Below are 16,031 nucleotides of genomic sequence, written 5' to 3' on the forward strand. Positions count from 1 at the left end.
CAAATACGGAAGGGGTAATTTTGTTTATAGGTATATTTTGAAATGTTCACCTATTCATCGTCTAATGTCTAATCCTTTTTCAGAACTTTGTACTTCTAAGCACTATGTTTTGTCGCATGTAAAGTATGAAGTCAAAAGGGGACTATGCACAAACAAGAGCAAGTGATTCTAAGCACCTTCCAGCAGTGATTCTAAATGTTTTTTTTTGTGAATATACTAAGGTTATGTTTAGTATCGTTGTATCGACAAAAAAATAAGTTTCACCATGGTTTTCTATAAATAAAACTTTGAAAAGTTAAGCATATTTTGACGAAATATCATCAAATGTTTTGTTGCGTTCAAAAGTTCAAATGATGTAATACGCCAAATCATAACACATATGCTATAAATAACTAAAGTACACTAGGTAATAAAACAATATTACAAGTTACCATCTCCTTATTCTAAATTAACATTTTTAATCAAAAAAGTTTACTTTTGTGTCTAAGCCGTTTGATCTCAACAAAACATCTGAGGTATTTAGTCATAAAATGCTTAACATTTCAAAGTTTTATTCTTATAAAACCAATGGTGAAACAAAATTTTAAAAATTGATTCAACAATACCTTTCAAGCATAACCCTATTATATTCACCAAAAAAAACATTTAGAATCACTGCTGTAAGGTGCTTAGAATCACTTGCTCTCGTTCGTGCATAATCCCCTTTGACGTCATACTTTATATACGACGAAGCATTGTGCTTAGAAGTACAAAATTCTGAAAAGGAATTCAAAATATATTTTTATTTTTAAATCTTAACAATTAAAAATTAATTACATCAAACTAAATAAACAACAATGACATTGTATTATTGAATCATTCACTTACTGCACTATTACACAATTACATTTATAATCAGGGAGTGAGGGGACATTGGGCTGTTTCTTATACTGGTTTCCAAAGCTTTATGCTAACGTTTTCTTTTTCGTAGGCTTAACAACTGTGGGGACTTTTATTGAATTTTGATTGATTATTTCATTAAGTTGAGTGTCCAAACGTTTCAACCAATAATTGTAATCTACAAAAGGGCAAATTTTGTGTATCATTATTGGGTATGTACAACAATTTATCGGTCATTGTCTTATCCCTTTAGATACCTGATTTATAATTCTTACAAAGTGAAATATAATAATTCTTTATTAGATCTTACACCAGTTTATTATGCTCTCTTAATAAAGTGATGCAGCGGGCTAAAATAACGCTCCCCACATCCACATCCTTTACCCATCCCCTCCCACTATACTGGATGAACGAACTGACCGTTAAATGATGTCCATGTTAGCAACTTAACTTGACGACAATATTTTCCATGACATAATATCCACGTATATTCTTTATCCATTATTATGAATTATTCTTTTGTACTGATTGTCTTTTTGAACAATTTGTACACTTTTGAATATCATAAGTCATTGTTTTCAATTGACACCTTTTATCAGGAATCTAAAGGGATAAGACAATTGCCGATAAATTGATGAACATCCCCAATGATGATACATAAGATTTCCCTTCTGTAGATTAAGATTTGTGTTTAAAATGTTTGGACACTTAACTTAATAACCCAACTAATCAAAATTCATTTAAAGTCCCCAAAGTTGTACGAATGAGAAAACGATACTATAAAACTTGGAGACTAGTGTAATAAATAGCCTAATGTCCCCTCCCTCCATGCATTTTGTATCCAGATTCACTTTACATTATTTACTACTAGCGGCTACGCCCCTAGAGGCCTCTAGGGGCACTTGAGGAGGAGAGAGTCAAATTTAATAACCCAATTTCTTACTTTAAATTTTAATTTTAGTCAAAAAAATATAAAATAAGCGGTTAGCGAGATCCTTCGGTACAGACACACAGATACACAGACACACAGACATCCTGTTACTTTAGAATAAGGATGATTTTACTATTTATGGATTTATGATTACTATGTTACTATATTGAACACTAACAGTGGCTGTTTTCACTCCATCTTCGTGATCTAAGCAACATGATATGTATTCATACAGACAGTCGGACAGACATCCTGTTACTTTTTTTATAAAGAATGTAATATTTTATTTTTAGATCATTGATCCTGGTGAACGATTATATGAAGTTTGTGGTACCCCTGGATATCTAGCTCCAGGTACGTTGGATAGATTAGTGGTTGAAACGTTTAGAAACTAAATAACCATTCATAAAATTCAATATAAGTCAAAAGTCCCCAAAGCTGTTAAGAAAACGTAATCATAAAACTCAGGGGATTAGTGTAATAAACAGCCCAATATCCCCTTCCTCACTGTACAAAAAAAACATTATAGTTTGTACAAAACTTTATTCATCAATAAAATTTAAGCACGTACGTAATGTAAATTTCCTAAATATTAAGAAGATTTTAATTACTTAATTATTTTGTGTGATTAATATTAAAACTTATATGTACGTCAGTATTATTTATTATTGATGTCTTTGAGGTTTTTATTTTTATATTCATTAGTTTTATATTTATTTGTTTAAAATGAAATTTCGATAATTTTGTAGGTATTTTTAAAGACAATTTGATCAAAACAAAGTGTTTAATAAAGTAAAAATCTATGGTGGATTCTTAAAAAACTTTAATGTTAAAAATATAACATTTGATGTACAGATTTAAAAGATTTTTTATTTGATTTTAGAGGATTTTTTTTATGAAATTTATTTTTATGACTTGTTTACCAGGCAGGGAGGCGACATTTTGGCTGTTTATTACACTAGTCCCCAAAGTTTTATAGTAACGTTTTCTAGATGGTTCATTAGAGTGTTCAATCACAATTTGTAATCTACAGAAGGGGTAATTTTGTTTATTATCATTAAGGATCTACATCAATTTATCGGCCATTGTCTTATCCCTTTTGATCCTTGCGTATTTACATTATTTTTAACTTTTTAAGGATCCAACTCATTTTTGTCTGTATTTTTCAGAACTCTTGAAGTCTGGAATGGTTGAAAGGGATGAATGCGACGGTTATGGAATTGAGGTAGGTGATCTAAAAGGATAAGACAATGACCGATAAATTATTGTACATCCCCAATAATGACACACAAAATTATACCTTCTGCAGATTAAAGTTAGTGGTTGAAACGTTTGGACACTCAATAGTGTAATAATTAACCAATCAGACTTCAATAAAGTCTGAAAAGTTGTTTAGACAACGTATTTGAAAATGTTATTATAAAACTTTGGGGACTATTTACTTTCCCGCCCTGAAAACAATCATAACATGGAGAAAGTTAGGGGCTTTTCCTTAAAATGCATGTCGAGCACTAAGCCCCAGCTTCCAAATTAAAATAAGGTATGGGTATATTTTTTTCATCTGTGCCAATTCTCTGCAACAGTCCTTACCCTATGGGACCTATACTTCCAGTACGGTAACCCTGCAGGGGCTAATTTTGTACCCAACCTAACAAAATAAATATTATTTTTAGGTTGATATATGGGTCTGTGGGGTTATTCTGTACACATTATTGGTTGGATTTTCTCCTTTCTGTAACCCTGAGGGGATACTAGTACCCAACCTAACCTAACCAAATGAATATTATTTATAGGTTGATATATGGGCCTGTGGGGTTACTCTGTACACATTATTGGTTGGATTTTCTTTCTGCAACCATGCGGGGCTACTAGTACCAAACCTAACCTAACCGAATAATATTATTTATAGGTTGATATATGGGCCTGTGGGGTTATTCTGTACACATTATTGGTTGGATTTCCTCCTTTCTGTAACCCTGAGGGGGCTACTAGTACCCAATCTAACCTAACCTAAACATTTTATTTATAGGTTGATATATGGGCCTGTGGGGTTATTCTCTACACATTATTGGTTGGATTTCCTCCTTTCTGTAACCCTAAGGGGGCTACTAGTACCTAACCTAACCTAACCATATTTTTAGGTTGATATATGGGCCTGTGGGGTTATTCTAGACACATTATTGGTTGGATTTCCTCCTTTCTGTAACCATGCGGGGCTACTAGTTCCCAACCTAACCTAAACATATTATTTTAGGTTGATATATGTGCCTGTGGGGTTATTATGTACACATTATTTGTTGGTTTTCCTCCTCTCTGTAACCCTGCGGGGCGACTAGTACCTAACCTAACCTAAACATATTATTTATAGGTTGATATATGGGCCTGTGGGGTTATTCTGTACACATTATTGGTTGGATTTCCTCCTTTCTGGCATAGGAAGCAATTATTAATGATTAGGTAATCCTCATAATAAAGTAACAGGATTTCTATGATTTTGTTTGTCTGCCTGTCTGTTTGTATAACTATTTTGGGGGAGTGTACCACCACCCTCCCAAGAGAAATTGCCGCTAGAAAAAAATCACCTCCCCCCCCCCCCAAAAAAAAAGCGAATTCGCTAGTCCTTATAAAAGTAAACAGGATATGTGTGTGTGTGTATTAACTTGACTGATGTAGTTCTCCTTTACAGGGTAGCTTCTCAGATCCCGGAAAGATTTATAACTTTTTCGGGGGTAGAGTACCACCACACTCAAAAGAGAAATCGCCCCTATCAAAAAAATACCCCCTCCCCCCCCCCAAAAAAAAAATTAAATTAGAATACCTACAAAATTTTATTGGGCCAACGAATTGGATATCGTGGTTATAAACAACAATTTCAAGTCCAACAATATTTATTTTTTGTAACTTTCAAGTTAAAAACTATTAATACTTCAAACGAACAAATATTTAAACATTTGTACTTAAGTGTCACATAAAGTAAAAATTTAGGTCGCTATTAAAAAGAAATTATTTGTATAGGCGCATATTTGAAACATACATACGTCAGTTCGTATTTTATTAAGTTATATTATTTAAATATTGTAGTAGCGAAGCTACTCAGCTACTCTTAAATTTGAAATGTCCGTATATCTGTTTGAACCATTTTTTGGGAACATTTCTTCAATAACATGCTCTGTCTGTTTGTTATATATTCCTGATTTTTTGTGCTTTGCTATTTATGGATGATGTCATTCTTGTTTATTTCCATAAAGAAATTTGTACTCGAAAAATCCCGGAAACGAATTTTTATTAAATTTTTTTTGAAAAGTTCTAAAAACACAATAGAAATTCCTTTGTCAAAATGGAAAAGTACAACATTTATTTGAAGTAATCAAGTTAGAAATTTTAGGAGTAAAATCATCTATATTAAAGCCTATTTTGCTTGGTGCTTAGACAACCCCCCACCCTCTCAATTTCAATGTACAAAAATACATTTGTTGCCCCTAGGTATTGGGGCTCTAACCCTGGCCTGCGGGGCCCTTATACCTTTAACTTTACCAAACCTATTAGATTATTCCATGTTAGCTGGCTAAATTGCCAACAATTTTTTTACCTGACATAATATACATGTATATTCTACAACATCCATTATTTTAGGTCAATTATGGAGGGAAGATACTCATTTTGCAACACGGAATGGAGGGAGGTGACGCAGGCACCCAAAGATCTGATCTCCAAGATCCTGGTGGTGGATTACCAGCAGAGACCAACTGTTGAGAAGTGTTTGAACCATGAATTCTTTAGATATAGGTAATGTTTATCCTATTTTATAAAGTAGTAAGTTTTTTTTGTCTCTACCATACTTTAATGGGTCGACACCCCAAAAAAATTTCAAAATTTTAATTTTAATTTTAAAAAATGGGTTTTTGGATTCAACTCGAACCCTCCCCTCCTCAAGTGCCATTAGAGGCCTCTAGGGGCGTAGCCGCCGCTAGTTTTAAAAATAAATTAGTGGCAAGGTGGGGGGGGGGGGGGGGGGTTGTGGTGGCAAGGTACATTGTTGGTAAGCCCATTTTCTTTTCTTTCAGGCGAGATTCTGTAACACCAGCTTCCAGTTTTAAGCCAAGAGTTTATTTCAAGCGTATTATAGTCTGTGTCAGGTACTTATATTACTCATCGTATTATAGACAACTTTCCGCGGATAACAAAATGAAAAAATATAAGATTGATATTGGTTGATTTATTCATTTGTCTAAAAGTCTCAACCACTAATTGTAAGCTACAGAAGGGGTAATTTTGTGTATCGTCATTGTCATTGAATTGTACATCACTTTATTGTCCATTGTCCTATCCCTTTAGAACCCTGAATTTTTTACTTATTTTCTCAATATGAATAGTAGGTTTAGTTGTATAGGTACATAATTTTTTTAAATCTTGAAAATTAGTTTTAGTTTATACTTTGATTATGCATTATGAAATACCTAATTATAATTTATTATCCAGTTTTTTTTCTTAAATATTATGATTAATAAAAAATGTTATCTCTAATTAGCAGTTAAGCTGCGTCGTAACTCATTTTCTAGTAGGGCTTCATAAACGATTAATATTCAGTGAATAAGAACCGGTTCTCGGTCACACTGAAAACTCATGTATCGTATCGTATTGTATCCAGTTTTCTACGAATATAAAAATGTACAATCATAATATTAAAACCAGCCCTCGTGCCTTCTGCATCTCGGATCTAACAAAACTGGTTTTTATCTTGTAAGTGTACATTTTTATGATCGAGGAAAGCTGGTTATAATATGATGCCATAAAACACAATTATCTTTTTTATAATTTTAGTAAGAGTTCTCTATGCAGCTTCTCTATTCCTAATGCAAAAAAAATCTATAATTCAAAGTATAAGGATGTAAGTTATACTGTCTGTTCGACTGATATCATGAGCCTTAAAATCTCACTAACCGATATACATGCACAGGTTATTACAAGGTTTTAGTCTATTTTCAAAAATATATTAAAACATAAATAATACCTTTAAACATCGCATTTATTAAATATCTAATCTAAGATTTTCTATTGATTACTTAACTATAAGGGGGGGGGGGGGGGGGTTAATGCAACCATCTCGTAATCAGTGAGCTAATGGCACTTAGAATTCGAATTTTGATCTGAACTTTTGCATGAGTAATCCTTGGTAGGTTTATTTTCCCTAAATCGAACAAAAAGTTGAAACAGTAACGGCTGGCGGCTCAGCCGTTTTGCTATTTTTTGGATATCTATATTGCAAATTAGTCACGAAACCTATCTCCACAGAATACTCTTTTCCATTCCAAAACGCTATCCAACTGTTCTAGACAGTAGCTGTTGGTACTAGAAGTTTTAAAAATAGTTATTGTTATCATTTAACATGAATAAACCAAAAATACGTTTTAAAAAGTTGATTCCTACGTAATTGATGATGAATTCACCCTGAAAATAGGCAAAAAAAAACGACTAAACGGCTGAACCAAGGATTGCTCATGCAAAAGTTCAGATCATAATTCGAATTCTAAGGGCCATTTGCTCACTGATTACGAGATGGTTGCATTAAAAGCCCCCCCCCCCCCTTACTTAACTATAATTTACAAATGCATTTAAACTTCATCTAGATAGTGCGCTACTTAAATTAAAAATTATTCTTTTTTATAAGCGCAGCTATCCTATGTCTAAGTTGTGTCCGTACGTCCACTGTATTATCTCTAGTAATATCCTGATAATAAAGTATCAGGATGTTTGTCTGTGTGTTTGTATGTTTGTACCGAATGTTGCAGGGTGATTTTATGCTATATGTCGTCCATTTGAAAAATTTCAATTTCAATTTTCACCCCCTAGGAGTTGCCGCATAATCATGACAAAAAGCAAAGATTATATATTTGAAATTTTGAACAACTTTGCTTTTATGAAGTCTTTCATAAAACCTCTCTATAATATGATTTATTTAAGGCTGTATTTCCGTGACCTTAGCAAAGCAACTGATAAAAATGGCCATTAATTAACACTCTTCAGGAGTGGTTTTATGAAAAACTTTATAAAAGCAAAGTTCTTCAAAATTTTAAATAAATAATCTTTGCTTTTCTTGTTATGATTTTGCGGCAACTCCTAGGGGGTGAAAATTGAAATAGAAATTTTCAAATCTAATTTTCTCAAGAAGAACCCGCTGAAATATTTAGGTTTTACCTGGAATCATCATGGTTTTATGTCTAATTTCACCATACATAGGTCACAGAGCTCGGCACTTACTTTTGTCTTGATTCAATTGTAGCTTTGCGTGACCCCTCTTTCCCCCTCGGTTCTGTTACCATTTCAAATAATGTACCTTTTTCATAGTACACCAAAATAGTTTATCTAGATCAAACTGTACATTTAAATCTACGCGGTGCCAGATGTACACATTTTGTGTGTAATGTACGCATTTTTAACTTTAGGAAAATAAACTTTTATAAGTAATGTACACATTAGCAAGTAATGTACACCCCCCTTACCCCTCTCCCCTTTTCTCTTTCCCCTTCTCTTTCCCCTTCCCTTTTTCCTTCCCCTCCCCCACAAATTACACATCAAAGGCCCAATGTACACATTTTTTGTACACTTTGATCTAAAAAATATCTGGCATAAATCATTTGGTATTTGATTCTTGAAGTGAACGGATGTATTTATTTTGTGATAATCCCTATAATAAAGTAACAGGATGTCTCTGTGTTTGTAAGTTTGTACTGAAGGATCTTGCTAACCCCTGAACCGATCGGGTTCTCCTTAACAGGGTAGCTTCTCATAGGTCCCGGGAAGGTTTATAACTATTTTCTTTGAACCCACTCAAAAAATGAAAAATACCCCCCCTAAAAAAAAAAATTTCACCCCCAAATTTTTTTTTTCCTTTTTCATTTAAATATAAAATAAAAAATTGGGTTATCAAATTCGACTCCCCCCTCCTCAAGTGCCCTCTAGAGGCCTCTAGGGGCGTAGCCGCTAGTAAAGTAAATAAATGATGACGTTTAAGCTGCGAAGCTACTTATTAATTCCTTCAACCATCATCTTTTGTTCTTATAACAAACATATGTTTTACGTGTAAAATTATCGTCAATTTAACTTTCTAATATGGGCCTCATTTATTGGTCGGTTTGTTTATCCAGTAGGAGGGAAGGGAATGGCGTAAAGGGGGTGGATATAGTTATTTTGTCCTTTATCACTTAACAGAGTACATGAAAATCTGGCGCAACATCCAAGTAATAATATTTCGATTGTTCTTATATAAGCAATGACGTTTTAGGGAGTGTCTTGTGTCTTTTTTAAAGCAAAGCTTTTCTATAAGTAGGGTCGGTCCGTACGTCCGTCCGTTCGGAACTGATAGCTTTTTTCGTTAATTTAGGCATGTTAAAATTGTCCTATCGATTTCAAACTTTGCATGGTGATTCATGTAGTAGTTAGGCACGATTTAGAAAGTGTATCAACTCTATAATCGTTACCAGAATGTCCATACGTCCATTTTAATCATGTTGATTTTTAAATTTATTAACAAATTTTTATGTGATCTAATTATCCGATTTATCTGATTTTTGGAATACTGATTGCTAGGACAACAATGTACAATGTTATAAGCGAAGCATCATTATAATCAAGTCCTAAAAACGTAAGTATTTGCTAAAACATTATCTTGTATGAAGCAGTTTTCCAACAAATTTACTCACATTTTTGCTTCGACTCGTATACATTTATATTCTGATTATTCAGTTCTGACACTATACAAGTGTTAATGTCCGTTTGTCCTACTGTTTCAGAGCTTCGCTTTTATGGATGTCGTCATCCTTGTTTTAAAACTGAACGTCCGATGTTTTTAGTTTGATAAGGAAATCTGATGATGCTATCAATAAAAAATCTTTTAATTTTTTTTCTGAGAAGTTAATATTAGAACCCAAAGTCTATTGTCATATCAACTATAATATCGAGTGGGTACTATGAATAGGTTATTGTGTGTTTGAGTGGAAAAATTCTTATATGTCCTGGCCTTTCATGTTTCACTTGATAAGGCGTTAAAACAATGGATTTAGGATATGCGTTAATATATGTACAGTGGAAAAGGAGTTGTCAGTTAAGCTTGCTAATATGGACCTCATATATTGGTTAGTTCGATCATTAAGTAGGAGGGGAGGGGGAAAAGGGGTTATCGTTAATTTAGCCTGCAATGAACATCACTTTATAAGAGTACATGAAAATCTGGTGCAACATCCAAGAAATAATACATCGTTTGACAAAGCAGAAATATTTAAAAATATAGCAGAGGGTTCATTGATCAGTTGTCATAAAAAAATAAAGAAAGATAATATGCGATGAGTCATAAAAATCACGAAACCTTAAAAACATTAAGTTTATGTCTTTTGAAGTAAGACCGACAAAAGGACGGTACAAGTAAATTATTTAATAAATGGCCTTTGGTTCAGGGAATCTTCACAATAAAGCTCAGCTGTCTATCTAAAATAGAAGCCAAATAAATCATATATTCATCATAGCTTTACGGACGGACAGACAATATGCTGTTTATTACACTAGTCCTCAAAGATTTATCTTAACTTTGGAGACTTTTGATTTTTTGGTTCAATAATTAAGTGTTCAAACGTATCAACAATTAATTATAATCTAAAGAAGGGGTAATTTTGTGTATCAGCATTAGGGATGTACATCAATTTATTGGCCATTGTCTTATCCCTTTAGATCCCTGCAAAATGAAAAGGAGTTTCACTACTTTTAAGAATAGTAAATTTGCCGCATAAGTTGATAAAAATCCACTCATATTCCCCGCTAATCAATGTTTATATTAAAAACTTATCTTTGTTCATTTTTTCTCTTCGGTTGATTCATTTTTGCCAGTTTTATACATTGTCAATTCTAGTCAACTTATTCGATTCCTAGTTTTTTTTTAGAAGGGGAATTTTTCAGTGGAAGAAAAACTGTTTTGCCATTATTTTATCCGCCAGTAAAATGTATTGTTTTTGTTGGTGGGAAAGTAAAGGATAACATATTATTCTTCCGATGAAATATCACTTCCCCAACTTTGTTATCGCCAAGGTTATTTAGTTATAAAGTGATATTGTTGTTTTTATGTTCAGTTTATATAATATATAGGTATTTAGTTTGCTTTTTAAAGTGTTTAATGAAACTTAAAAAGTGTATTTTTATAGCTATAAGGTAATCTATTAACCTATATAGGTGTACTACAAGCTTAAAACCACCATAGCACTTTTAAATCCTAAACTTAAACTGTCACATTTACGGTCCAGTGGTTAGTGATATGGTATACTAGAGTTGGCTCGATATAATTATCTCCCTATTGGCTAGTTTTCTATATGCATATCTATTTCTCAATAAATCTATTTTCCTCACCCGGCATTACTATCTAAAAGAAAGTAAATATTTAATAATTTAAATGATTTTTAAAAGATTTTTTTTAATTATATTTTTTTCTTTACATTACCATCACCAAAGGGTTAATGATGATGATTACAATTTTAGTTTAATATTTGAACACACAAAATGTCGCCACAATCGAATTCTTTTAAAACATAGTTTTCTTAAATTTATCACATTATAAATTTAAATTTTCCTTTTTTATGATTAGAAATTAAATACATCAATATAAGGTAAATAGCAACATGAAATGAAAAAAATGAATTTATTTTTAATAAAGTAAAATAATGGGTCTTATCGTTCTGGGCAATGAGAGTTTATTATGGATTATTGGAGCACTATGAGTTTTAATCATATATTCCTTGGAAAACTTGAGCTTGTTTATAGACATTTATTTCCTATCACTGCATGATAGACTCGAAATAAAGTATTACCAAACTTTACCAATAAACTGTAAACAAATATGATAAATATACAAGCAAAATAACAAGTTAATGTTGAGATTCAATTCCTTCTCGTTCCTTCTTAAGCATAAAATGAATTTGAAAATTTTTAACATAAACTTTAATATCCTTATCAGGATGTTGATTTTATATGTCGTCTTTATGACAGGTGAAGATGTTATGAATATATTTCTTAAATTATGTATATAAAAAAATATTGTACGGTAATATCAAATTAAATTAAAAATAATTTATTATTTTTTGTTTTTTTTTGTACCAGAATCATCCCTGCAATGAAAGAAGAAAAAAATTTGTTTTGTTTTACATAGCAGACTAAATGTATTATGATAACATACAACGTCTCTTTGTGAGTTCATATTTATAATATTGATTTTTATAAATGAATTAATGAAAAAATATTTGTTTGAAATTTGACTAAATGTCATATTGTATAATTTACTTAATTCTTAACAGTCGGGCCCCTTGCCGCATCTTTATCGGTCGGGGGTGAGGTGGTGGTGTTCGACGCCCCCTCCCCTATTATCTGAGCCATTATTAGAGCTAGAGGTCTTAAAATTTCTGTGTATGTCCCCTGTTTGATAATGAATTTCCGACTATAAGTGAGTCAAAGTAAATTTTCGCTTTCTTCATCCTTTTATTTAACAACCTTTGTTTTTAGGTCCTTTTTTACTTAAATATTACTAACGGCTGCCTTTATTTTATTTTTTATTAATATTTTATTTTCTAATGAGAGCTACAATTGAATTTTCATCAGAGCATATTTAAATAAATTTGTATCTACAAATAACTTTCTTCTTTAATTATAGTTAAGTAGTTAAGTGCTGCTGTGGTATGCGGCAGCTTTGGACCATGCAGAAACCAAGACATTATAGTGATGCTACGCACCTAGCTAAATCCTGTTATCCTACAATTGCAAAGCCACCTGAAAATATGTCAGATAACGGTACTGATTTCATCTCTCAGTTGTCCTGCAAATGGAGGGAGGGGTGTTACCCCTCCCTCTCCCATCTTAAGCACCGGAACCTTCCCCTTCAACCACCAAGTTATCAGCACCACCTCAACCCTGAGGATAAAGGATCTAAACCTGCCCTCACCTAATATAATCACCCCCACACAGACTGTTGTTGTCACAAGTAATCATCAAACCTTCCCTCTTTAGTACCCAGACCTACCACTCAACCCCTCTATGCTTATCTACCTATTGTGCTGCTCCATGGGCTATCCTGCCTGCCCCAGACAGGGATAGCCATCTACCTAACCATTGCAATTATCTATGTTTTACTGTATGATTTATCTTTAACTATCTTTATTCCTAATCCATATGTATTTATATTATGGTTAACTGTATTCTTAATTCCCCCCACCCTTTCCAGGGATGGGGGACCATGATTGCCCAAACTGACTATTGTATATGTATTACAATGCTTTTATGTTATGATTATTTATTCCTATCCATTGTAGTTAATGTTTGTTGTATATAGCTTTAGTATCCTTTAAACCTTCAATAAAGTGACAACTGAAATAGATGTTGATTCTTGTCTAGTGAATGCTAGAGAAGCGTAGCTTCTCTATAGTAAGGTGTCCACGTCTGTTCACACTGCCGTAGTCTTTATTCGAACTCTGGTGTCTGCCATTTACCCTAGGCGGATACCACAACTTTTGGTGACAGCTGTGTGAGATTACGGCGAACCACAAGTGTAGAGCAGACGCGCAGCTGAGGCTAAGGTACTCCCAGCAGTGAAACTGGCAAAACTGACACAAGCAACCTGAATTACCCACCCTGGACAGCAAGTCTAACTCTGCATCCGGCAGTTGTGGAAGTGAAACTTGACGAAGAACCGCGAGAAGCGCCGACATCTAACGGAGAATTGAGCGCTCAAAAGGCTGAAACAGGCCTGCGGACCGGCTGAAACAAGCCAAATAAGTGTAAACGGCTGAAAATAGGCCAATTTTACTGCAAGAGATAGCAGGATCCGAACCAGTGGCGCTAGCAGGACGGGACATTCCCTGCCGCCATCAGCTGGATTTGGATAAGCGGCGCTAGCAGGACGGGACATTCCCTGCCGCCGATAGGCTGAAACACGCCACATAGCTGCAAGCGGCGCTAGCAGGACGGGACATTCCCTGCCGCCGATAGGCTGAAACACGCCACATAGCTGCAAGCTGCGAGCCAACATACGAGTGTAGTGCACCAGAACAGAGAAAAACTACGTCAACTCCAAGTATCCTGAGAGGCTACAACGCAGCCACCCATCTAGAAAAACAGATATTATGTCACATTGCAGGGTTTACCACCCTGGTGTGATGGCTAAACAATAGATTTATGAGCAAAGCTTGGCAAACAAATTGTTGTGTTGTGATAAATCTAAAAATAGAACAGGCTTGGATTTATTGTGTATTGTGATAACAGCTAAAAATAGAACAGGGTTAGTAAACAAATCTGTTATGCAATTGTGATAAGGACAAAAATAGAAGCTAGATGTAATATAATAAAGACCCTGATATACAATCAAATCACCTCAAGCCTATAGCACAACAACAATACACCCCTTATTCCAAGGGAAAGGGAGGAGCCCCTCTCCATTGAAGGCAAATACAATCAGGGTGATATAATAGATAAGCCTAGGATTAAGAAGAAAAGGCACTATTACACCAGCACACAGTTACCCCCCTCCCTCACAGGGGGAACGGACGGAGTTACCCCCGTCCCCTCACGCGCTCCCCCCCTCCTACCCACACTAGACTAAGTCCGTCTGTAGTGTGGGGCTAGCGACCGGGAACACAAAGCGCCATTCACGGGTAGCGCAACAGAGTGCGGAAAATATCATAAGTTCAACGGACAAAGCGGACCAACGAGAGAGCGAGTTGAGGGACAAGTGCGCGTTTTATCTGTGTGCGCGGATTGACGGTGCGTAAGCGCGCTGCACGGAAAGGAGATTTCACGCACACACACACACACACACACCCACACAGGAGAGGGGCCACTCTATAGCATACAACAGAGATATTTTTTTAGGAGAAAAAACTTGCAAGCTCCTCCCTCCCTGTCTACAGTGTGATAAGGAAAACTAAACCAGTTCCTTAAACCCGCTCAGACCCTCAACATCTTCCTAGCCTGCCAACCCTACTTCAAAGCTGAATGGTTAGTGAAACAAATATATGTATATATAAATACCCAAGTGATAAATAAGGTTGTTTTTTTTGTATCATGGGTACAAGTAAGTGAATACTAACCTCACCAAACAACACTGGAAACTGATATGGTAACTGAACGAAAGTACGCCCACCCTGTGGACATAGCCTGACTTGCTGCCCCACACTGGGCAGTGGTGGTGTGTACCTGGACCATCGACCTTCATAGTTGTGAACTATATACAGAGGAAGCGTGATTTTTTTGGAGCAAGGAGGAAAAGCTAGCTAGCTCTGGGGATATTCCTATACACGTATATATATATATATGGGCGTGTAGCCATGTATATATATAGATAGCCTACCTATCCATATATCTACTAGCGGATACGCTCCTAGAGACATCTGTGGATACCTAACATATTCCCTGTTACCTTTAAGCTAAGATCCGCTGGTTACCACAGAAATCAAGAGCTATACTGGAAAGGAGAACAACTCAGGCTCAACAGTTAACAAGACGCTGGCACCAACAGACCAACCCCCTGCTACTTATCATGGGGGCGCGCCAGCCACAGAAACTCTTGAGCCAGGAGGACCGAGCCTACGGCTACGTGGACTACCACCCTAATTACACAGCTCTAGTATTTATACTAGGGGTGAGCCGGCTCGAACCTCCTTGCGGTGCGGCTACTCTACTCTGCTCCTATATCTACAAGATACTGCTTCTGTTATTACTTTGGCCTACTGTGTTGAGTACAGTGAACATCAAACACATGCCAGGTCACAGACCCCTGGTCCCTGAGATGCCCTTGTCTGGAAGGGTGACTGAATGTCCGCTGCACAGCTCCTGTTCAGTTGGTGCTCAACGTACGAGAAATAGCAATACTGGACTGGGGATTGCTGAACCTGTAGGTGTCCTCCTGGGGGTGTTGAACGATGCAACTGAGCCTAATGAGAAGGTGACAAGCTTCAGAGACTTAGTGGCCAGCCCCAAGATGGACACTACTACCAGAACAGCCCTAGGGCCAGTACCACCTGTTTCTGGGGTGGAAAGGTCCTCCCTGGCACTGGCCTCACCAATCTGGAGGATGGGGAGCTGTCCCAGGGGAATAGGCCCTTCACCCAGATGCCCGACGCGTACCTGGGGGTGGGGGAGCCGCCACCCAAGCCTCCCTGGGAGCCCCCAGGCATGGAACGACTGGGGACCGGCCTAA

The 16,031-nt window shown here is 35.5% G+C and overlaps 1 protein-coding gene across 1 annotated transcript in view; it reads left to right on the plus strand.

Moving 5' to 3' along the window:
• Positions 1-16,031, plus strand: part of PhKgamma (phosphorylase kinase gamma) — a 47,957-nt gene that overhangs the window by 24,806 nt on the left and 7,120 nt on the right. The window contains exons 9-13 of the mRNA XM_080178664.1: positions 2,104-2,164; positions 2,980-3,035; positions 4,179-4,267; positions 5,444-5,596; positions 5,875-5,946. Coding sequence (XP_080034790.1) covers positions 2,104-2,164; positions 2,980-3,035; positions 4,179-4,267; positions 5,444-5,596; positions 5,875-5,946 — 431 coding nt within the window. The remainder of the gene's footprint in view (positions 1-2,103; positions 2,165-2,979; positions 3,036-4,178; positions 4,268-5,443; positions 5,597-5,874; positions 5,947-16,031) is intronic.

This window comes from Acartia tonsa, chromosome 1 (genome assembly GCF_053477335.1).
Source record: "Acartia tonsa isolate MP-2025a chromosome 1, ASM5347733v1, whole genome shotgun sequence".
NCBI classification, from domain to species: Eukaryota; Metazoa; Arthropoda; class Copepoda; order Calanoida; family Acartiidae; genus Acartia; species Acartia tonsa.